The 23,625-nt window shown below is 41.2% G+C and overlaps 1 protein-coding gene across 5 annotated transcripts; it reads left to right on the top strand.

Annotated features, from left to right (window-relative positions):
- Positions 1 to 872: 872 nt before the first annotated feature.
- Positions 873 to 23,222, top strand: LOC115394919 (beta-1,4-galactosyltransferase 4-like). Of its 5 annotated transcripts, XM_030100224.1 has the most exons (16): positions 873 to 1,309; positions 1,867 to 2,349; positions 3,809 to 3,973; positions 4,282 to 4,514; positions 7,636 to 7,823; positions 8,287 to 8,409; positions 8,498 to 8,602; positions 8,712 to 8,932; positions 18,613 to 18,687; positions 18,812 to 18,901; positions 19,667 to 19,741; positions 19,942 to 20,031; positions 20,295 to 20,354; positions 20,494 to 20,598; positions 20,875 to 20,939; positions 21,467 to 23,222. In XM_030100224.1, the coding sequence occupies exons 2-8, from the start codon at positions 2,088 to 2,090 to the stop codon at positions 8,839 to 8,841; spliced, it is 1,206 nt and encodes a 401-aa protein (XP_029956084.1). In that variant the 5' UTR covers positions 873 to 1,309; positions 1,867 to 2,087; the 3' UTR covers positions 8,842 to 8,932; positions 18,613 to 18,687; positions 18,812 to 18,901; positions 19,667 to 19,741; positions 19,942 to 20,031; positions 20,295 to 20,354; positions 20,494 to 20,598; positions 20,875 to 20,939; positions 21,467 to 23,222. The 5 variants fall into 5 exon arrangements, with proteins under 5 accessions (XP_029956084.1, XP_029956088.1, XP_029956087.1 ...); XM_030100228.1 differs by lacking the exon at positions 3,809 to 3,973; XM_030100225.1 differs by lacking the exon at positions 873 to 1,309 and having other exon boundaries at positions 1,800 to 2,349.
- The last annotated feature ends 403 nt before the right edge of the window (positions 23,223 to 23,625 follow it).

Genomic DNA, 23,625 nt, shown 5'->3' with positions numbered 1-23,625 from the left:
CAACAGGCAGGAACTGTTCTAGACAACACCACCCAGGCATCATCTGTCTATTACTGTACATTTCAAGTCAAGTACACTTTAATAGAGTTAATTGGAGTCAGAAAACAATCACAATGATCTTGATTTTGCATGTGGATGTTTATCAAATTTGATCTCTTCCCTGCAAGGACTTGTGTGTTAACACACGAGGAAAACATTGCTTGGAATTTTCTATTCAGTTGGCAGCACGACTTTACAATGTACAAAACAATGAAAGCAATTCTTTTGATGGGTGGATCATGCTGTTAACCTCGTAGATGATGATAGCATCAACAATGCATCTGTTTACTTTAGATTTACTTTAATGAAATGAAGCACAGGGATGTCTCTCCACCTTCACTGCGCTCCCCTGACTGGAGAAACCCTTTCTCAGGAATAACTACACCACTCCGGTCTGTACATCTCATTTGGGAAGAAAAAAAGTAGACAAAGACATTGCTGATGGAGACGACAGATTGTTTAAAGGGAATCTTTCTTCAATGACAGGTGAATTGGAAAGATTTTATTTTTACAGTACATTTCTTGCCTATTGCATCTTGTTATCTATGTGTAACCCTGCTGAAATGTTGAAATACATTTCATATAAATAGTTCATGGTTGATTTAAAAAACAAAATGTTAAGAAGATGTAAAAAGTCATTTGTTTTGATTGTGTTTTAAAAAATTGTTAAATTCATTTTAAATTGTGTTTGAAAAAGAGAATGTTTCATGTCATGATGTAAACACAAAAAAGAGAGAGCATTATTTTATTTTAATGTAAGATTGATTTTGTTAAAACCGGGATGTTTTGGTCATGTGACCTGACGGCGGAGGGATACAGGAAGTGCTGCGGCACGCGGGATAAGAGGAGAGAGAAATGCTCGAGGAAAGAGAGGAAAACAGTTCATTTCTGTGAGTTTTTGAGTGCTTGTACGCTAGATTGTCGGCCTGACAGTCTGGGAAGCGACAGGTAGAAGTGGGAGCGGCAGTTAATTTCGGCCTGAAGTTTATTTCTGTCCGTTTTCAGTCAGAAGCTGCCTCACTGGCTAAGTGCAGGGTAAAGCGAGCCGACACGTTTTGGGACTGTTTGCATGCAGCTGTTAGCTAACGCAGCTAGCCACGTAGCTGTGAGTCCGTTCCGGGTCTGGAAACAAGAGGACAACCAGATAGCGCTCTGAGCTGCCTGGGATGCTCAGAGTTCCTCTGGCAGCGTTGGAGAACCATCACTGTGTGTGTGCTTCAATTCTCATCCGCACTGAGGTGAACTGACTGGAACATTGCTCTGGAAAAAGGTACTTTTCTTCTTTATTTTATTTCATCTGTGGATGGCTCGGACCCTTAAGTGTGGGTTCCAACGTTCTCAAGCCACGACTCATGCCTGCAACGTTTTTTATTTTGAGGGGATGCCGGCTTTATTTTGATAAAAGGTTTGAGACTGAAACTGAGACACTGCTGGTGTATAATATTTTATTTGCTGGAGAAAAACCTTGGTTATTGAAGTGTTTGCATTTGTGTTGACTTTATACAAGGGTGCTCATATCTGTTTTATTATACTGTTTTTGTTTATAATTACTTTCTTTTATTAAATTCAGAATCTGCTTTTTCCATACTAAGGTTTCTGTTGTGATTTGAGGTGCCATTTACTCAATTGCTAAATCCAAAAATATCACACAAATATACAAGAGTATTACTGAACCGAACCGAGGGCCCATCCTCTTAAAGAGTAGGATTGGAAGGGCTACATATGTTAAAGCTGTGGCAGTACACAGCTGTACAAATACATTTCCACAGCCTGAATCTTGCCTATTATGTACATTTTTGGTGGTAACTTCTCTAATTTTCTTCACAGCTGCTGAAGAGTTCAAATTTTTGACTGGATGTCCTGACAGTGGATTATTAGGATCATCCAGATTCAGTTAAGGAATTTCGCCACTAAGTAGCTGCTTTTGAATTTTCCAGCAACATTAGATGACAACTCAGTGAATCTCAGACGGCTGGTGTTTTTGCTGATGTGCCCAGAAAATTATCTTAAACAATAAGCAACAGCTTCTACTATAAAGTGGCACAGCCATGGGCTTCTGTTCATCTGCCGACAAGATTTTGTGGAGAACAAAGTACTGTGTGCTGCTTATTCTCTTGCTGTCGGTCATCGCATGGATAACAGCCTTTACAGGTGAAACTTTGAAATCAATTCGAGTTTCTTCTGCCACGACACAAACTCTTGTTAAAGGAGACGGTCTGGTGGATAAACTCCATTCAACGACAGGGGTGCCTGATGACCTAAATACTTCACCACAAAAGGTCGATTGCCCCAAGGTCTCTCCTCTGCTGCGTAAGTACACACTAAACGACAGGTTGGAGCTGACAAATGTACTATTTGCATACAATATTGCTGTAACTGTATTTTATCTCTTTTCGCACTAACTGCAAAGGGTCAAATCTGAGAAGCAACTTTCTTGATGTTCTTCTTCACACGTCCTTTTGTAGCTTACAAAAGAGTGTAAATTGATGAGGTGAATTTTTTTTATGAGGCAAGTGTGATTTTAAAGTGTTCATCACTCAGCAGTTTTTGAAAAACGCAAGATTTTCTCAAAGATCTCAAGATTTTACAGCTCCATTATAACCAACAGCAAAAATTGGCAGGGGGCATACTTTTTTTTCTCTCATCAAAACCGACACATATCATTGCATTTTCCCTACATATTTTACATCATATTGTTTGAAAGGACCTTGTGATGCTTCACGTGTGCTCAGTTTGTTGATAGGAGTCACGTTTTAGCCACACTCGCCACTTGCTTGAGACGCTTTCAAAAAGGAAATTTTTTCCATTATAGTGTTTGAGGGCAGGAGCGCGACAAGATTTCAGAACTCAAACTTTGACGGCGAAGAAAGTCCGAACAATGTGACTTAAAGGTTGTATAGAGGATTTTCCACGGAGGGAGAAATCCAGTGACAGTTAGTCCTTTTTGAAATGCTGCGCATGCGTGACCCACACCCCCTCCTCCCCTGCTCTCTCCGGAGGACCGCCTCCTCCTTACGCAGAAAGTAGCACGTAGCAAGTAGCAACTTAGCATCATGGCGCTAACACATAGCTACCAACGTGTCCTTTTGAACAACATAAAACACAGCGAATATGAGTAAAATCATGTATTTGCGCCAAATCCTGTACCTGACCCGTCCCTGCTCTCGGGTGGATCAGAGGAGGACGGGGAGGTTTGTGTGGAGCTGCAGGACTGGAGCAGACTCACGCTCGGAGCTCACAGCGGGTCTGTGTGCGCTGCAGCCGGCAGACGTGAACAAACCCCACCCCCCCCCCCACCCCCCACCCACCCTCTCTCCGGACTTTTTCATACAAGTCTTGTTTTAAGATTAAACATACATTTTCGCCAAATGGCAGCACATTGTAGCTATGATTAAGAAAAATTGTCTCAAGTCTACATGTGAAAAGGTGTCGATTGCGGCAGCAGAGCTTAGCATGGGGGAGTGGGGTGGAGCGCATGGGGGAGTGTTGTGCCGACAACAGGAGGGGGGGGTACGCTAAAAATGTAGAGAGGTTGATTGACACGTTAGAAAACCAATAGATAACGAGGCTACCTCGTTATTGATTGGCTAAAGTAATATTGATTTTACAACCTCCAGAGTTGATTAATTTTTGTTTTATTTTTTTTGATCATGATAAAAACAAGGCTGCTGCAGCTTAGTAACGCCATTTTTTAGCTTTAATTCATTTTTGTTAGTAATAAAGATCTTCTATACAACCGTTAAAACAAAGTTTTTCTCTATTTTTGTAGATCAGCTTCTCCTCTGTCATCTCGTGGTGTTCGGAGAAGATCATTCCTTTCACAAAGAGAGATTTCAATCAAACGTTTACTTTGAAAAGCAAATTACAGCTTTCCTGTTGGGTTTAGGTCAGGGGTGTCAGTGCGTGAGCTTTTGGGTCTTGGTGAGACAAACGGGTGAGTGTTGGTTTGATCTCTCCACGACATTCCCACGGGCCGTGGCGGCCATTTTAGTGTATCGAGGTGGTGCTGGAGAGCACATTTTGGAATTGATGGGGCTCATTTTTCATTTCTGTCAAATTTTCACCAGTCATAATGTGCATGTCAAATTTTGTGAGATCTGGAGCATGTTTAGAGGATCAAATTAGTTTTTTTTTTTTTTTTTTGTGCGTGTTGGAATATTAATGACGAAGAAAAAAAAAAAACTAGAATTACAATATAGAGCGTCCCTAATTATATTTTGATGAAAACTGTAAATTCCACAGAGGGAGCCACGAACCTGTCCTTCGAGTCCTCTCTGACTCTGAACGATGTGGTGACTGAAAATGAAAAAGTGAGAGAGGGCGAGTACGAGCCCCCGGACTGTGCAGCGAGGCAGAGCGTGGCGATCCTCATCCCATTTCGCAATCGGGAAAGACATCTCGTCTACTTCCTGCATCACTTGCACCCATTTCTGCAGAGGCAACAACTACACTACGCCATTTATGTCATCAATCAGGTATTTTCCACATCACACACTGATGTTGAATGAAATCCGCTGAAACATACTTTAGTGGTTGATCTTTCTGATGTTTCTTTGTTTTCATTTTTTCTTATATGAAAAAAATTAAGTATTGCATCAATAGTATCAATAAAATGTTTTCATCTCTGCCATTTGAATTATTAGAAAGATTGTCACTCAAAGTAATTGTGTGTAATGCAAATATATTTAATTCAGCTTTATTTATATAACGTCAGTTACAACACAGTCATCTCTAAACCCACCAGATCCACATGTTTACATGTGCGAGATGCTTGGTGACTACACAGTTATGAAACTGAGGTATGTTGAAGCAGTAAGAGAGCTAAATCATGCTCGGGTGGGGCTTTCACAGAACAGGTTTGGGAACAGGTTTGGTTTTTCAATGTTTCTCTGCTTCACCACACCTGAATCTCATATCGATGCCATCTTCAATCTTGGGAAAGACATAGGCTGTGTTCGAAACCGCATACTTACCTACTACTCATACTAACTTATTGAGTATGCAGTGTGTTTACACTGGCAGTATGCGATTTTGAGTATGCGAGAAGTTCCCGGATGCATACTGCATTCGCCAGAAATGTTGAGTATACATCGTGTGTTCACTACTCATACTGAAATTGCCCAAGATGCAACGCGACGGACATTTGAATAAACTTTATTCAGTTCACAATGACTGTTTCTTCTTGATGTACATTTAACAAGCTGAGTATGGTTCTAGATTTAATCTTCCCTCAATGGTTTGTGCTCGTAGGTATGTCATATTACGAGATTTCTGATTGGATTGACAATGATTAAAAATAGTAAAATAAAAAAAAAAAAAAACACTTACATCTGAGAACAAGTCCATGCTGAAAGCAACCATGATGTACCGAAGACGGCGAGCCGATCTTTGTTGAAGAGCCGAAAAAACTCTCCGTCGGTAAAGCATCATAATTGGCATAATAAGTGGTCCGTTAACGGGACACCGGTCCAAACGGGGATGTTAAGCGAGATATATTGCTGAAAGATTGGCTTTTTGTTTTCAAAGTAAAAGCACAGATTTATCACTGAGGCTTTTTGCATGACAAAGGGAAAGGGGTGGTTTATTTTGGTGAAAATAACCGGAAGTGCGTTGCTCACTGCGGCTGGCTTGAATTTCGCCGAATTCGTCCGAACAAAATCATAAACGGCTGGTATTCGGACAAATAAACGACACACTCGGGCTCTAAACCACCACTTTGTCACCTAATTTAAAAAAAAATCTCGAAGTTATACATTTGACGAGTTTAGAGCTAAAGTGAAATCAGCTTTAGCAGATCGATTTCTGCTCATGGAAGAAGTGCAATGCATTGTGGGTTATTATGTAGTATGCTGTAGTGTAAACGCTTCGCATACTGTTTGATGGACTGAGTAAGCAGGATGCAGGATGGATAGTATGAGTATGTAAGGATGTAGTAGACAGTATGCGGTTTCGAACACAGCCATAATAATGAGTTCCTCATTGCAATCAGCTGGGTTGCAACTGAGAGAGACCTAAAACATGCAGGAGGCTGGCCTTCGAGGACCGGAGTTTCAGGTTCAGGTTCAGGTTCTGGTTACTTTATTAAAACTCAAAGGTAGATTTGTTCTGCAGTGGGATGACATTTACACACATTTATAGACAGTTATGAGTGCCAACCAGAACACAAAAATTACCCCAAGGCTCCACCAGTCAGAACACGAGAAGGGAGATAAACATCAACATGATGCATACATCAAAATACTAATAAATAACCCAAAAAAGATCCTCTAGATAAAAGCCAAGGTACAGCAAGTTTAAAACCAAGATAAACAAAAGTAAATAAACAAATAAAACCTCTGCAGTCTTATTGTGCAAAATCTCTACAGCTTGTTCCGTTCAATAATAGCAGCAGGAACAAAGCTGTTTCTGGAATGTTTTGTTCTACCTTTAGGGACTAGAAACCTCCGCCCAGAGGGAAGAAGCTGGAACTCGCTGTGTACAGGGTGGGAGTCATCATATAAAATAGTGCTGTTTGGTATACAGGGATGGTGGAGAAAGCTGTGACTCACCAATCAGTCGAGAAGATCATTTAAGGCATTTCTCGTCTTCAGAGATGTGTGACCATGACCAAACCATGACACCGAGGAAAATGATAAAACGGATTCAATAAAAGCACGATAAAACATGGTCATTATAGTTCAGTCAGTGTGAAAGTGCGAGAGCTTCCTTAAACAGACGCTGGAACCCTTTTTACACGTAGTTTCGAAGTTGGCTTCAAAGTTAAGTTTTTCATCAATGACATTCCCTAAATATTTGTAAGATTGCACAAAGTCAATGGTCTACCTTTGATTATAGTGGCCTTATGCATATGAGTTTTCCTTCTAAAATCAATTACCATGTCTTTCGTTTTTGGAGTATTAAGTTGAAGATAAGACTCCTCACACCAATGTGCAAAGTCATCAATCACAGTCTTGGCTGCTCTCATTTTCCAGAAACAGACTGACAATAACAGAATCATCTTCATATTTTATAATGCATCTGTTGTCACACCTGTTACGTCACATATCTGTGTAAAGAATAAATAATAAAGGTGACAGCACACAGCCTCGATTTGAACCAGTGGATCTGCACTTAAGATCTGAGAGGGTACCATTTACTCGGACTCTCTGTGTCCTGCTGGTTAAAAAAGTCGAGAATCCAACCCACTAGATTTTTACTTACAAACTATTCAAGGAGCCTTCTGGTTAAACTGTGTGGTTGGATTTTATGTGAAGCAGATGAAAAGCCCACAAATAAAAGTCTGACATGTGTCCCATTAGACTCCACTGTTTGAGAAGCATGTTTAGCAGAGTGAGTGTCACATCCTCCACTCCTCTGAGAGGCCCAGGCCGGCAATTAGGCTGGGCATCCGGGGCACTTGCCCATGGCGCCGAGCCATAGGGGGCGCCTGAGGCTGTGATGGCCCGTGTGAGCAGCGCACTGGTTTTTCGCTCAGCATCGGTCGCTACTGCCCCCCCCCCCCCCCCCCCCCCCCCCCCCCCCATCATTTCACCATGATGTGGCCCTGTTCTAAAACTGAATGGAAATGTTTGGTGTTGTTGTTTTCTTTTTCCACAGGCTGGCAATGTAACATTTAACCGCGCCAAGTTACTAAACATTGGATACTTGGAGGCGTTGAAGGACTACAGTTGGGACTGCTTCATACTCCATGATGTGGACCTTATTCCAGAAAATGATCATAACTTGTACGTCTGCGAGGACCAGCCCAAACACTTGATGGTTGCCCGGAACTCAACAAGATATAAGTACGTACACGACTAATGCTTATATCCTGGAAGTCTGATTAAATTTCATACTTCCTTAGTGAATCAACACATGGCACTCCCCTGAGGCCTCACATCGCTTTGAAAGATCTGAAGGAAAACATTATATAATGACCAAGTTTTCTTTCGTCTGTACCTCAGAAAACATGTTTCCTTTCACAATTAAATTCTTATTAGCTATCTCCACAAAATCTCAACATTAAAATAGAGAATCAAGGATCATGTAGAAAGCGTTTTTTAAAAAAACTACATGCAATATGAAAACAGGACAAAAGGAAGGTATCAGCATTTTATTGGTGACATAATGTGTGTGACTCCAGTCAGCTGTTTGGGAGACTGATGGCAGTGCGGAAGAAGGATTTTTAAAATCCTGCAGTTCTGTGTTTCACACTTCTGTATCTGACAGCAGAAGTATATTCATTTGTTTGTCTGATTGCTCTGTAAGGTTGATGTCCCCAAGTTACTTTGGAGGAGTCACTGCTTTGACCAGAGAACAGTTTTTTCAAGTGAATGGATTCTCCAACTCATACTGGGGTTGGGGATCCGAGGATGATGATCTGCGTATCAGGTGAGACACAGTTGTAGTACAAATGACAAAACCTTAGTGTTGTAGACGTTTCCTAATATTTCTTTGTTGATGACGCTGTCTTACTTAGAGTTAGGCAGCACAAGATGACGATTGTGCGGCCCCCTGAAGATGTAGCCCGATATACCATGGTGTTTCATAAGCGGGATAAGGGCAATGAAGTTAACAAAGACAGGTCAGTAGAGGTCAAGATAGGAATAACATAATACTGTCTGTCATAATGTTACAGGATAATTAATAAACATGTTCTGATTTGTGGTGTGAATTTCATGTTTTCTTTCCAGGAAGACGCTGAAAGGACAAACACCGCAGAATTGGAGGAATGACGGACTGACTAGCTGCTCCTATAGGACTCTGTCATTAGACAGACTTCCTCTTTATGTGAACATTACTGTGGACGTTGGTAAACCGTAGAGTTCACATCTGAAACTGAAAAATCTTGCTGTGGCCAAGAAGACCCAGTTCCACATACAAAGTCAAGTTCTTTCCACTGAGTTCAGAAAAGGTAGAAAACCTGTATTAATATGTTAATACAGATGGAAACCGGAGGAAACCCCCACACACAGGAAGAACATGCAAACCCTACTGTTACGTGTGGGTGTGTGGGTGTGTGGGTGTGTGGGTGTGTGGGGGTGTGTGTGTGTGGGTGTGTGTGGGTGTGGGTGGGTGGATTGGCCGGACGTTTGACCTGACTACATACCGACATTACAGGGACCTTAGGGTATTATGAGGACTATGCCGATGTCCCTGTAATTCGGAGAGTGTATTTGCATTTGTGAGTGTCTAAAGAACAAAATTCCTCATTTTCTTTGACAGTTCTTATGTACCACTTGACCTGATTTTCAGTGTATCCCAGTGTATAGAGCAGTGTCCCCTAGTGTTAGTCCCTGAATTGCATCTTCTTAAACATTTTTGATACACATGGTACAAATTTGTGGGTGAAATTGAAAGGACTCTCATCAGCTCTACCTTCAAGTGTTCTGCTGTCTCAATGCTGGGAATTTAAGAAAGTGTCAAAGTAGGCATAATAAGGTCAGTTACTTGGAATCTGTTCAGAAATGCACAGGAGAGCTAGGCCTTGGAAATGTCAGTATATCTCCCTCTGTGTGCTGGCCACCTGTCACACGGTGGCTTTGGGCTGAGGCAGATGTGGATATGTCAGTTAAACAGTTAATTCAAGAGGGAATAATAGGGAATGTGGTGGAAGGGGTAGGTAGATACCTCGAGAGTAGATGGGGGGACTTTATTAAGATCTTCACGGAAGGGTCAAGGGACCCCGAAAGTGGGAAAGTAGGTTTTGGAATATATATCCCTCATGTCCACATCTAAGCAAGAGATTGTCTGATGGAGTCTCTATTTTTTCAGCACAGCTGATAGCGCTACTGTGGGCCCTGTGGTGGGTTGAGGAGGGGGGGGTTTCGCAAGGTGGTCTTGTGTTCAGATTCTCTTTCATCTCTGATGGCTCTAAGGGGAGCTGAGGGAGGACATGCCAGAATGGAGATAGTTGGGGACATACTAATGGTGGTGTCCAACCTGGAGAGAAGGGGATGCAGTGTCAGGTTCATGTGGGTGCCCTCACATGTAGGGATAGAAGGAAATGAGGTGGCAGACAGGGTAGCAAAGTGCAGCTTAGGTAAGAAGGAGGTGGATATTAGAGTCCCTTTAGGGAAAATGGAGTGCTGAAACTTTATTAATAAAAGAATCCATCGCCAGTGGCAGCAGGAGTGGGAGGTAGACAGCAGAGGGAGGAAGCTGTTTCAGATACAGCCATTAGTACATCCCACAAAGAGAGCATATATGAAGAGGGCAAAGGACGTCAAATTAACAAGGCTTAGGCTCGGGCACTGTGGATTAGCCAGTGGGTTGATGCTAATAGGGAAACATCCTAATGGGAAATGTAATCACTGTGAATGCTTAGTCTGTGAGCCATGTCTTAATGGTATGTCCAGCATACACAGATCAGAGGAGAACATTATTTATAAATCTTGAAAAGTTGAGTCTGAAAGTATTTTCTCTTTCTACGATACTAGGTGAGGGATTGAGGGACAGGGAAATTGCACGGGCAGTAGTTCTCTTTCTTTTGTTTTTCTGGCAGACTGTCAAGAAGAAGAGGAAGGGAAGTAGGTCTGAGGATGTTGATCGCCAAGAGAAAGAATGTATTAAATGTGTCTTACGATTTGGTGAGAAGACTGGGGGAGTGAGTATAATAAATCCTTTGAAGTTAACTAAATGTTTAAATGAGGTGATTGGCCGTATTGAATTTGCCAAAGTATTGCAGGATGGAAATCTCTTGGTGGGGTGCACAGATCTTGAGCAGGTAGGTAGGGCTTTAAAGCTAAAAAGTGTTTGTGGAATCAAGGTTGTGAGTGCAAACAGAATTGGAGGAAATAAAACTAAGGGACGAAAAGGTGTTATTGCACGGGTACCTATGGATATTGGAATTGAAGATATAAAGGAAAATGTGAAAGGTGGAAGAGTTCTGGATGCTTACCGCATAAAATCGTGGGTGGATGGGGTCCGACAGGACACAGAAACTGTGGTGCTTGAGTTTCAAGGTGAGGCATTGCCAGGGAGAGTTATGCTTGGAGTTATGAGCTACATCGTGAGGGAATTTGTGCCTCGACCAGTAAGGTGCTTTAAATGTCAAAAGTTTGGACATGTTGCAGCGTCATGTACTCGGAAACAGAGATGTGCACGTTGCAGTGGAGAGCATGAATATGGCAAATGTGAAGCCGGAGTCCAACTTAAATGCTGCAATTGTGGAGAAGCTCATAATGCTGCTTACAGGGGGTGTCAAGTGCTGAAACAAGAAAGTGAAATTCAGAGAGTAAGAGTGGAAAAGAAGCTAACTTATGTTGAAGCTGTAAAGCAAGTGAGAGGAGAAAGGCAGCCAAGCCCTGTGACACAGGCTGTGAGAATGAACACAGTATCAAAGGAGGAGTTTACAGTAGAAAAGAAGAAGTTGGTTACTTTTATTGTCCATGTTATTAATTGCACGGCTGGCGTGGATTCCAAGACTGCTAAGTGTAAGATAATCGTTAAGGCGGCTATACATCACCTTGGGCTGACTGATTACAGATGGAAGGATGTCATGGATGAGCTCCATGCATTAGGGCTACATGCGTCATGAGAGTGCTAATTCTTATGTTTTTAATCTTACAGTGGAATGCACGGTCACTTATTGCTAATGGACAGGAATTTAAGCATTTTTTGGATGGCTTGACAGAGAAGCCCGATGTTATATGCGTACAGGAAACTTTTCTGAAACCTCATCTGGACTTTGTGGTGCATGGGTATTCCATTACAAGACAGGATAGGGAAGATGGCAATGGTGGTGGGTGTGCGACACTTGTTAAAAATGGGTTACCTTATAGAGTTGTAGAGAAGGATGGGGAGCTTGAGTTTTTAACTGTTGAGGTGTGGATCAGGAATAAGGAGGTGGTTATCATTACTTTTTATAATCCATGTCAAAGATCGGAGTTTAATAAGCTAATGCAAATACAAGGACAAAGCAGGCGTGACACTGTGTGGTGTGGGAATTTTAATGCTCACAACACTTTATGGGGTGGGGTTAATGTGGATGCGAATGGGCAGGTGGTGGAAGATCTTCTAGAGGAGGGAAGTTTGGTGTGTTTAAATGATGGCCATGGTACTAGATTTGATGTGCGTACGGGGAATGAGTCTAGGTTGGATCTCACATTAGTCTCTAATACTCTAGCAAATAAGTGTAATTGGCGTGTCTTGGAAGACAATCCTATGGGCAGTGATCACTATCCAGTTATGACTTCATTACAGCTAGAAATGGAGCAGATGAGTGGGGGTGGAGGAGGAAGGTGGGTTCTCGAAAGAGCAGACTGGAGTAAATTTACTCAAGTAAGTGAACAGCTAATTGATCTGAACAGTCAGGGACAGGATGTTAATGTGAATAATCAGATGTTTTGTGATAGTATCCTTGAAGCTGCAATCCCCAGAAGTAAAGGTAATAATGAAGAGAGCAGCAGTGCCTTGGTGGACAGCAGAATGTACAGATGTTATTAAGATGAGGAATAAAGCACTTAAAGTTGTTAAAAGAACACATATGTAACCTCTCCTATGGTGGTCGGTTGTTTGTGATAAAGAGGACAGGAAGCTGGACTGACGATGCTCTTGGTGTGATTTATTCTGCAAACTGCAAACATGGGACAGCAAACAGAAGCATTGAAAAATGGCAACGGCATCTGTTTCCGCTCGAACTAGAAAGGAAAAGCTCCGTGTTAAAAGATGCAGCGGCCATGTTTAGAGCCAGCGGCGGCAGGCCAATATCATTAACTCCAACAAACTGACCCAAAAACGAGCACAAAAAGAAACTAAAGCTACTATTCCTTCTAACACTCTGCTCAACAGTCATCCGAGCGACAATACTGAGTAGCTTCCTGCATCAAATCAGCAGTATTTGCATGAAGTAATGAATTAATGCCTGAGAAAACAGAGAAGCGACTTACCCACAGCAAAAGATTGGCCGAAACTGAAAACTTGCGAAAGTGCACTGCATTTAACGAGAGGCAAACTTCCGCTGTAGGGTTTTCAAAATAAAATACAAAACGGAAACAGTATATTTGCGGTCCCAGTTTAACAGGAATTTAACTATAATAATGAGTAACATTCTTAAGCTGTTACACATACTTTTGATAATATGATTGCTTATCAGAAAGCACAGGCAGTTGTCAGGCGGACTATTAGACAAGCAAAGCGAGCTGGGTGGCAGTCTTTCTGTGAGAAAATTGGAAGAACAAATCCTGTCAGCAGTGTATGGGGCATGATTAAAAGAATGGGGGGAAATATGAGAGAATGGGGGTACCCAGTGCTTGAGGTGGATGGAATTCGGGCAGTTACAAATGTGGAAAAGGGCGGAAATGTTGGTCAAATCGTTTGTGAAAGTCCATGGGTCTGGAAATCTGTCTGAAGAGAGTAAAAGGCAAAGAGACCAAACACTTAGACGTCATGCACACCTGTTAAATGAAATAGATGACATGGGAATCCATCCCATTAATCACCCATTTACTGCAGAAGAGTTGAATAGAGCAATTAGCAAGTCAGGTAACACTTCTCCTGGGAAAGATCAAGTGTGCTATGCTATGTTGAGGCATCTCGGAGAGCAAGGATTGAGGTCTCTTCTTAGACTGTATAATCAAGTGTGGGAGACAGGACAGCTTCCTAATGCATGGAGAGAGGCAGTGATTGTACCAATAAGGAAACCAGGTAAAGATCCATCTAATCCAGGGAACTATAGGCCAATAGCGCTGACCTCAAATATCTGTAAAGTTATGGAAAGGATGGTTACTGAACGATTGACGTATTTTGTTGAAAAGAATGGTTATATTTCAAAAAATCAAAGTGGCTTCAGGAAAGGCAGACGAGCAATGGATTCGGTCATCTGTTTGGAAAATGAAATTAAAAAAGCTCTTAAAAGTAAAGAATCTGTAGTTGCAGTATTTTTTGATGTCGAAAAAGCCTACGACATGATGTGGAGGGAGGGGCTGTTGATACAATTAAGACAAATGAGTGTGGGTGGCAAGATTTTTAGACGGATCAGATGTTTCATGACTGGTAGAACTATTTAAGTAAGAGTGGGTAATACTTTATCAAACTGTTTTGAGGTGGATAATGGTACACCACAAGGAAGCGTGATAAGTCCTTTGCTCTTTTCTTTAATGATCAACAATGTCTTTTCCAGTGTTCGTCCAGATATCGGAAGATCCCTCTTCGCAGATGATGGGGCTTTATGGGGGAGAGGAAGAAGTTTGGATCATGTTAACAGAAGGATGCAGGAAGCCATTTTTGAAGTAGAGCAGTGGGGTTATAGCTGGGGTTTCAAGTTTTCTGTTGAGAAGACAAACACAATGGTGTTCACAAACAAAAGAAGGATACCTGATGCTACTCTTCAATTATATGGAAGAAATCTAGAAAAAGTAAATGTGTTCAAGTTTTTGGGTGTGATGTTTGACTCCAAATTGACCTGGAGTGACCATATTAGCAGAATTGTGATTATGTGCCAAAAAGTCATTAATATCATGAGGTGTCTATGTGGAGTTAAGTGGGGAGCTAGTCAGTCATCCTTGAAGATGGTGTATACAGCAATGACCCGTTCAGTACTTGATTATGGTTGTGTGGTTTTTGTTTCTGCTTCTAGAACCCAGCTTGAAAGATTGGATCGAGTACAGGCCCAGGCATTGAGGCTGTGTTACACCGTAAAAAATAATTCTACCTTTTAGTCATGATAGATTAAGAATTTTAGTCAGCAGGACTACAAACTATTGAAACAGTTGTGATAAATTAAGATGTGTCTATGTTGTGTTGACTAAAGAAAATTTGTCAGACTTAGAAAAACGATTCCAGTGGACTTAGGAATTTGAGTCAAAACGATTAACCGATGATACTTTTCCTCATTGGACATTTCTGATGACGTCAGCATGTTGAACGTGCATTCAAACAGCCCAGTGGTTCTGCTGTCCGCCATTTCTGAAATTACAGTTCATGGTCAGCAGCTGCACGCCGACGTATTCCTTCAGTAAGGGTTTAGTCACGCTCACATATTCATAAAAGGTAAGTCACCGTTCTTTATGAATACTACCTAGAGGTTTTTTCTTGATTTTAACTTGTTAAGTTATTAGAAGGCTAAACGTGAGACCTTTAGCTATGCTAAATGGAGCTTCTCAGGACGAGTGAGACACTTTGCGATTTTAAACATGTTAATTCACAACTTGCCACTCTGAATGAGATGAATCCAGTCTGCTCTGTGCAGACTGCACGGTGAAAACGCAAGTTGAATTGCAGCAGACAAAGTTTGACGACGTTTGTGAGTGCATGGTGGGGGTGGGGGTTGTTCTGTCAATCTTGTAAACCTGTCAGTACAGATTCCATACATGTTTCTGACATTAAAAGTCTAATACAAAAACAAGCATTTTTTTTTCAATTTTAAGCGAAAACAGTGTGTGTGTGTGTGTGTGTGTGTGTTTATGGTGTTTACTTTTTTCCCTTCAAGGTCCAAGTCTTCAATTTAGTTGAGGAATAAACAGTACAGTGCTGCTGCCCTGAGCCCACCTAAAATATTTTTCAGCTTTTAAATCCTTTAAACTGTTGAATTTGACACAAAAACTATGCATTGATTAGGCAAGTGTACGTGCACGCCTCTAGAACATTAAAACTATTATGACTGTTGAGTATATTGTAAGCATTGTCACTGTACTAATATGAGATTTTCTGTTGTAGGTCATCGTATTTGCTCCACCTGGCTGCTTCATGGATGAGATGGACAGGTAAGTTTTGCACTTCTGTCACAGAAACACAGAAGAACACTTGAACACTACAGAACCAGCCATTGTCATGCTCTCTTGCATATACAGTGATTGTGTGTTTTTTTAAGTGTCAAAAGTCTCTCCAAACCCATGTGAGACAATATGGATTTAGCAGGTGCAAACAAGTGGACCTTGAAGTTAAATGTCTCTTTTGTGACTTTGAGGAACCTGCAGACAATTAAAAATTCTAACAGTACTTTTTTTGTTTTTCTTTTTATCTTAGAGAAGCCCACAGACATGGAGAACAACATGATGAGGGGACTGAACGCGGGAATCCTCAGAATACCAGAAGGGGAGGATCTGACTGACCTGGCTGTGGTGCTGGAGGATCAGATCATCCTGCATTGCATCAAGGACTACTCACACTACTCAGCTGTTTGGACTGCTGTATGTGCTCAACATCGACTACACCACGGAGCTAAAATATACCTTTGAAGTCATTCAGAAGGTTGTGATGGGCATCGGAAGTGACCACTGCTCAGCAAGAGTCCATGGACTGAGGAACAGAGTCCTCTGTGAGACTGTAGGAACCACACAGAGACCATTGCTGCAAAGTATGTCAGTGCCAGAAGGTTTCATTTAGTCTTTGTTGTACTGTTCTTGGAACACTATTCGGGTACCATTTTGTAAAAATTTTGCTAAATTAAGAGATTTCCACACAAGCCCAATCTAAAAAAGGCGGGAAATTGTGTTGTGTGTGGGCCCAACATTCTCCTCTAGTTTTGTAGAATGTCATTCATGAAATAGGTCTTTCAGTATTATGACTTGAACAGTTTTACAGTATTGTAAGTTTACAGTTCCCTTCAGTCCAAGCATTTGGCAAGACTCCCGTTTTTCAGTATCAGTGCTCAGTTTAACTGCAAACTTTTTTTCATATGTGAGCATGGTAACAAAAGAAATGTTTTTTTTCCTGAGATAGTTACCGTGATGCCAAGCTTCAAAGATTGATAAAATGTTTGATGGGAATCTGTAATGTCATTGCTAAATAACTTGTTAATAAATGTTGCAATGGTGAAAAGACAGAACTTGATTTATTTATTTTTTCTGCAAATGTATAGAGACAAGATTAAGTTCAACAAACATGTAAGGAATTATATGTATGCAGAACTTTAAACTTTATTAGAATTGAGTCCTGTTGAAGCTGACTCCAATGTAATGTAATTTTCAGCTGACAAAACGTAAAGTTAAATTAACTCAACATTGTAGGTAAACTGAACAGTAAATTAAGTTATTTCAGATTTGTAATTTCAGTTGAAAGGGATTAAATGATAGTGTTGACTAAACTATAGAATTCTATTGGAACTGATTTTTACTCAAGTTATGAAAACTTAAAAATTTGAGTATAACTGAATTGGAATCAATTTCATTCAATTTGAAAATACCATTTATTTTGAATAGGTCTGAAGTTACTTAAAATTATTTTCTTAAATTAAAACAACTCAAAATTCTAAGGCAGCCTGGACACTAACTTTTTTAAGTTGAAACGAGTTATTTTTTACGGTGTACAGCACTGTTAAGTCTACCTCTATTCCAGCTCTCCTAGTTTTGGCCAAAGAATTGCACCTTGACCTGAGAAGAACGCAGCTTGTGGCTAATTATCTGATAAATTTAAAGGGCCACAGTGAGCATCATCCAATGAAATCTGGACTTCAGCCATGTTGGGAGGATGCACGACAAGTTAACAGATTTGGGGCTTATAGTACAGAATATGCACGGAATTTGGGTATCAGTCTTATACGTTTTTGTCCTACTGTAACGATACCAGAAACGCCGCCATGGACAATAAAATCTCCTTTGGTGGATCTCTATTTATTACATCTAAAGATTAAAGACAAGGGGAAAGCAGATTTGTTGACTGCTTTTTCTTCAAGGGTTGAGATAATGTATTCCGACTGTGTGCAAATCTTTACTGATGGATCCAAAGACCCTGATAAGCAGAGATCTAGTCTTGCTGTAGTTGTTCCTGAGTTTAAATATTCAGAGGGCTCCAGAGCTACTGACTATTCGTCTGTATATACCGTTGAGTTATTGGCTATTGTGAAAGCTTTAAAATGGGCTAGCAAAGCCAGACAAAAGGCCTTTTTCATATGTTCAGATTCTGTGTCAGTCCTAAACAGCCTGAGTTCTTATAAATCTGCAAGGCAAGATATTTTGTTTGAAGCTCTACAGTTATATACTTTTCTCATTCAGCGGGGGATGTCTGTGACATTCATGTGGGTTCCAGGTCATATGGGCTTCATCGGGAATGAATCAGCAGATAGGGTGGCAAAGGGCGCTCTTTTAGGAATAGCATCGATGTAAATTTATCTCTGTCTAAGAATGAGGGGAAATCACTGATATGGTCCAAGGTTATGGAACAATGGCAAATGAGATGGAGGACAGAAACTCGGGGAAGACTTCTATTCACTATTATCAACAGTGTGTTAAAATCAGTTCCGAGCATTGGAAGAACAAGAAAAGAGCAAACAGTAGTCAATCGAATAATGTTGGGTCACACCTATTTAAATAGTTCTCTGCATCTAATTGGAAAGCACATGACTGGGTATTGTGAGAAATGTAATAATAATGCTCCAGAAACTGTTTTGCATGTTTTGTTTGATTGCTCTCATTACGATAGTGAAAGGTCCATTGTAGTGTGGTATGTAGTCGGAAGCCTTAATCTCATACCTTGTTTTAAGGTGGAGGTGGGGTGGGGGGGGGGGGACACAGTGGAGTGCTGCAGCGAATGCCGTACGGGAGTATGCCGCGTTCGGTATGCACTGAACGCGGAAGCACCGCACACGGAGTTCTGAACCTAACTTAATGTCATACAGAGAACATCATGCTGTCAAACTGTTTACAACTTTTGCAGGCTCTTGACGAGAAAACAAATCAAGAAATTCCCAAGACCACAAATCCCACATCAACAAATGGAACCGTTGAACAGGTATTTCCATGTCTCAATGGAAAATAGATTTGTCTTGTGCTTTGCATCTTACAAACTGTCCAGAGTGGTTCACAGGAACATTTTCTTCTTATTGTGCCTCTCTTTCATGCATTACCTGCTATAGATGACCAGTGACAGAAGCCAGACTGAAATGATCATGAGCGCCGTGAGCCAGTCGAGGCCAGTGCTTGACCTAGTCACCAGAGTTGAAAAGGTAAATTACATTTGGTTTTCCAATTAATGTCATCACTTGAGGCACAATATTATGCTTTCTACCATGGTCATTTTTGGAGTGTGTGTGTTAATTCACATGCATGTAGTGTTGATTATGCGGACAGTGGTATATGAGGAAAGTCTCAAAAGATGCTTTTCAAAGTGTGAGTCAATATAGCTTCTGAGTGTGTGTGTGTGTGTGTGTGCATTTTACACTGTGAAGCACCCAATTATGACTTAGGCGGACTGAAGTGTTTAAAGGTTCCTTCCTCTGGTGGGGGGATGGTAGTGGAATCACTTTGGCTTGGACAACCTGCATTTGATCTGTATGTTAGTTAAATGTTTACGGTCAGTGTGGTTAGACACTTGCCAGGCTGTGGACCCAGACACCAGTCATTATTATTAAAAGATGCTGTTTAGAATGAATCAGTGCAAATTCATCAGCTATAAAGGTGCAGCTTCTCCTTGCAACAAGCTGCCGGCCACCTCTTTTAGATAGAATGGGACCATTCTACCCAAATGATTGTTAGATGTAAAGACAGAATCAAATATCAAATTCATCACTTACAATTATCCTACAATGTTGTAGTTTAGTGGTCTGCAGACTACAGTCGGTTCACTAGTCAGTTGATAGAAATTACTTCTGTAATGTATTTTCCTCCCTACCAAATATTCAGAATCGCAGCCATGATGACCTTCACTTAATCTTACACAGAGAACATTCTTTCTTGAAATGAATTATAATATTATCATGTTCTTTTTACAGGATCTCGATGAGGAAATGCCTCAGGAAAGTCCAGAGACCACAAATTCCTCATCAATGAAAGAAGTTGTTGAACAGGTGTGTCTTAATGGAAGAACGATTTTTATCTTGGACTTTACATCTTGCCAAACTCTCCAGAGAGGTTCACAACAGTGTTTTGCCACCATTACTTTGCATTAACAGCAGAATGTTTCTTTGTCCAAACTTCAGATATCCTCCTGACTGTTAGATTCTCTGTGTTTTTACTGTGTCGCTCTTCCATGCACTATCTGCTACAGGTGACAAGTGAGAAAAGCCAGATTGAGAGGACTGCGAGTGGCCTGAATCAGACAAGTCCAGTGTTGGATGTCCTCCCTGTGTTTGGACAGGTAGGTTAAACCCAGGGTGCCAATCAGTGTCAGAATTTGTGGCACAAAGTTTTGTATACCAACATGGTTGCCGGTGCAGTGTGAGTGCACTGCACTTACATGGATAGTGGAAAGGAGGGACGACCCCACCAGAAGTATAAGACATTGTAGGTCTTTATAATATAAGATCATAAGATAACATAAGGTATTGTGAAAGGTATTTGAAAAGACAGCTGTCAATAATACTTTTGTCATTTTTATCTTGTCTGGTGTTGTTCTTTCAGGTGAGCACTACGAATCAAGTCACCGCAAGTCATTTGGCTCCAGCTGTCAACATTGAAACGGTAAACTATCGAATATGTTGGCACGGGTGTGAAAACATTTTAATCTCTCATTAGACTTAATACACGTAAGCAAATTAGTATGAAATGCTTTTCTTCCTTAAACTGACAAGCGGATGCTCCTCTGATCTGTTGCCAACAGTGTGTACAACATCGCCTGGTGTGCACAAGAGTGTCCTCCTTAGACAAGTGCTTGCAGTGTCTGGGCCCTGTATCTTCCTTCAAGTGGCTTGGCTATAATGCAGAGGTGAGATATGTAATTAAGTGATGGACAGGTAGTCAGTAATGCATGCCTAGAGTTTTAATACACAGTCATAAAACAAAGTTTACATACACAAGGTTGTGTGTATCATGGTCATCTTTGTGGGAGTCACTGAGTGACACCAGTTGTCTTGCCCTTTTCAAGTTTATGTTGGTTTTTTTTTTGTAAACGTAGATTGCTGCAGAGTTCTGATCGGTGAATGATTTAACACAATGTGATCCATCACGTTGAAATCGAACTGATACTCAAAATCTGTTGCAGTTTGTTCACAGGTCTGGCATAAATCCTGTATCAGACAAATTACAAATCATCCAGACCTGTTACAGGTGAGTGTCACCTTAATGGGGCTGTATCATGCTTTTTTAGCTCGTCCAAACCCTAGTATAGGCATTAACATGGTAATACTTTATTTTTGGCGCTAAGGAAAAGCCATTTTGTGTGAAATAAAAGATTTTCTGGGGCCAATTCTGAAACCCGGAAGAGAACACGCTCTGTTTCACTGGAAAATCCCACCTCTCCCCCTGTGGAGTTTGACTGACAGCGGGGGGAAGAGAGGTGGGCTCAGGGGAGCGCTCTGCTCTAGTGACGTCACTAGAACAGACAGATCATTTTCACGGGTATGGGAGGGGCTGCCTGTCTGAGCAGGAGAAAAATAAGGAAAGCTCAAACACATAGGCACGAAGGAAAAACTCGCTTTGGGGGTGTGTTTGATGAGTAAATAACTATATAACAAGGTTGATATAAAAAAAAAAGTGAGTTTTGCATGATACAGCCCCTTTAATGTTTCTTGAACCTTTACACTGTCTACAGTGTCCTTTTGCGCATATAATAAATACATTTCTCATCATTTCAGGATCAACAGTCTGCTGAATGTTCCGGGGATCAGTTGTCATCAGATATGTACATCAAGAGATTATGTTCAGAACAGGAGCCAAAATCAGATGATGATGAACACTATTCTGATGAGGATTACGTACCAGACACAGCAGATGGAAGAAGATGAAGATGAAGATGCAAGGATGCCCTTTATGTCTCGTCAGTTGAAAGCCCAACAGCCAACATCAAATGTAGAAGACACAAGCATCACAGTTGTACCTACTACATCAAAATGTTGGCCACCTCTCGAAGATTGTACGAGTTCCAGTGGTGTTGAAACATCAGATTCAGCTCATGGTGTCGAACAGTCATCAAAGGATAAACCAGAGGGTGAAGAAAAGCTTCAGAGACCAGAATCAACACTTCTGACAGTGAGCTCTAAAAATTATTGTTATGTCTGTGGTAACCACAAAGCAAAATTTCACGGCACTTGAAAACACATACAACACATGCTGAAATAGCATATGCATTCTCCCTCCCTGAGAACTCCGAAGAGCGTAAAATGTTATTCGAAAAAATGAGAAATAAGGGAAATTTTCAACATAACACTGCAGTTTTACAAGATGGGACAGGGCCACTGAAAGTGAAAAGAAGACCAAAGTTTCAGATATGACGGGAAAGTTCATTCACTGTATGTATTTCCAAGGACTGTTTGTTAGTAAGGAACTGTGGAGACATGTCCGCAAATGCTCCTGCAAGCCAGAAAGTGAAGACTTGGATAAAGAACCTGGTAGAACCAAAGTACTGGGTTTAGCTGCAGCACAAGAGTCCGCATCCTGTCAGCAGATGTCAGGGTGGAGTGTGAAGCTCCTTAGTGTCATGAAACAGGATGAGATCGCCTCAGTTGTGCGAAATGACTTCTCTATCGTCCAGTTTGCCCAGTCACTCTACAACAGGCATGGACAAGACCACACAAAGTATGAATACATACGACAGAAGCTCCGTGAAGTTGGGCGTCTGTTGTTATGTCTGCGGACAGAATTTTCCATACATATCTGGAGGAGGGCTATCAAACCTGCTAACTTCCAAAGAGTTGTGCAAGCAGTGAAGAAAGTTTTGGGTTTTGATGAAGAATGTCTCTCTATCCAAACACCAAGCCTTGCCCTGAAATTGGAACATACACTACGCAAAATCTGTGACATTATCCATTGCCGGGCCGTCATGGCTGAAGATGAATTGATCAAGTCCACTGAAACTTTCAAGAAATTGCACACCTCCAAATGGTCAGAGTTAGTGTCTCACAAGGCCCTGAGTACACTGACTGATGCAAAGTATAACAAACCATCTACAGTACCCTTCACTCAAGATGTTCAGATTCTTCACAAGCACTTGGAGAAAACTGCAGAAAGAGCTGTCTGCGACTTCAAGGAGGAGGCCACCACCCAATTATGCTCAGCTTGCAAAAGTTACTCTGGCAAAAATTGTGTTCAATCGTCGACGAGCTGGGGAGGTTTCAAAAATGCACCTCAAAAGTTTTCAGGAGGGAGACACCACACAGCTTCATGAAGATGTTGCCATGGGGTTGTCAAAGATTGAACAAAAGCTCTGCGACTATTTCAGGAGAATTGAAATCATGGGAAAAAGAGGCAGAAAAGTTGCAGTTCTGCTCACACCAAGTGTGGTTGATGCTCTGTCACTCCTGACCAGTAAAAGAACTGAATGGCGTTAGTCGAACAAATGTCTTCCTGTTAGCAAGACCCAAGGCAAATGAGCTACTACAGAGACAGGACTGTTTGCGTATTCATGCAGACATGTGTGGGAGCAAAGCCCCTGAGCACCTCAGGTCCACACAACTCAGGAAACATGTTGCCACGCTATCACAAGTCCTTAATCTAAAAACACGAACTTGATCAAGTTCCAGACTTTCTGGGTCATGATACCGAGTTCACAGAGATTTCTACAGATTACCAGTTCCCACCACACAGCTTGCCAAGGTTTCCAAACTGCTTCTGTCAATTGGAAAAAGGACACTCTCTGGTCTTCAAGGAAAATCCTGGATGAGATTGAACTTGAAGGTTTGTACAGAATTAATATTCCAATAAAGTTCTGTATTTAATGTGGAGTAATGCATCTGAATTTTACTAATACTTATTTCCTAGAGGAAATTGCGTTGAGTGATGCTGAGGCCCAGGATAG

Source organism: Salarias fasciatus, chromosome 10, assembly GCF_902148845.1.
Source record: "Salarias fasciatus chromosome 10, fSalaFa1.1, whole genome shotgun sequence".
NCBI lineage: Eukaryota > Metazoa > Chordata > Actinopteri > Blenniiformes > Blenniidae > Salarias > Salarias fasciatus.
The sequence above is the reverse complement of the archived record's forward strand: the minus strand, read 5'-3'. Positions and strand labels throughout refer to the sequence as shown.

Bases quoted from the DNA above. Each gene is read 5' to 3' on its own strand.
- LOC115394919 (XM_030100224.1), top strand. From the start codon at position 2,088: ATGGGCTTCTGTTCATCTGCCGACAAGATTTTGTGGAGAACAAAGTAC. The intron at 8,410-8,497 runs GTGAGACACAGT...TGTCTTACTTAG, and splicing joins GATGATGATCTGCGTATCAG to AGTTAGGCAGCACAAGATGA. The intron at 8,603-8,711 runs GTCAGTAGAGGT...TTTTCTTTCCAG, and splicing joins AATGAAGTTAACAAAGACAG to GAAGACGCTGAAAGGACAAA.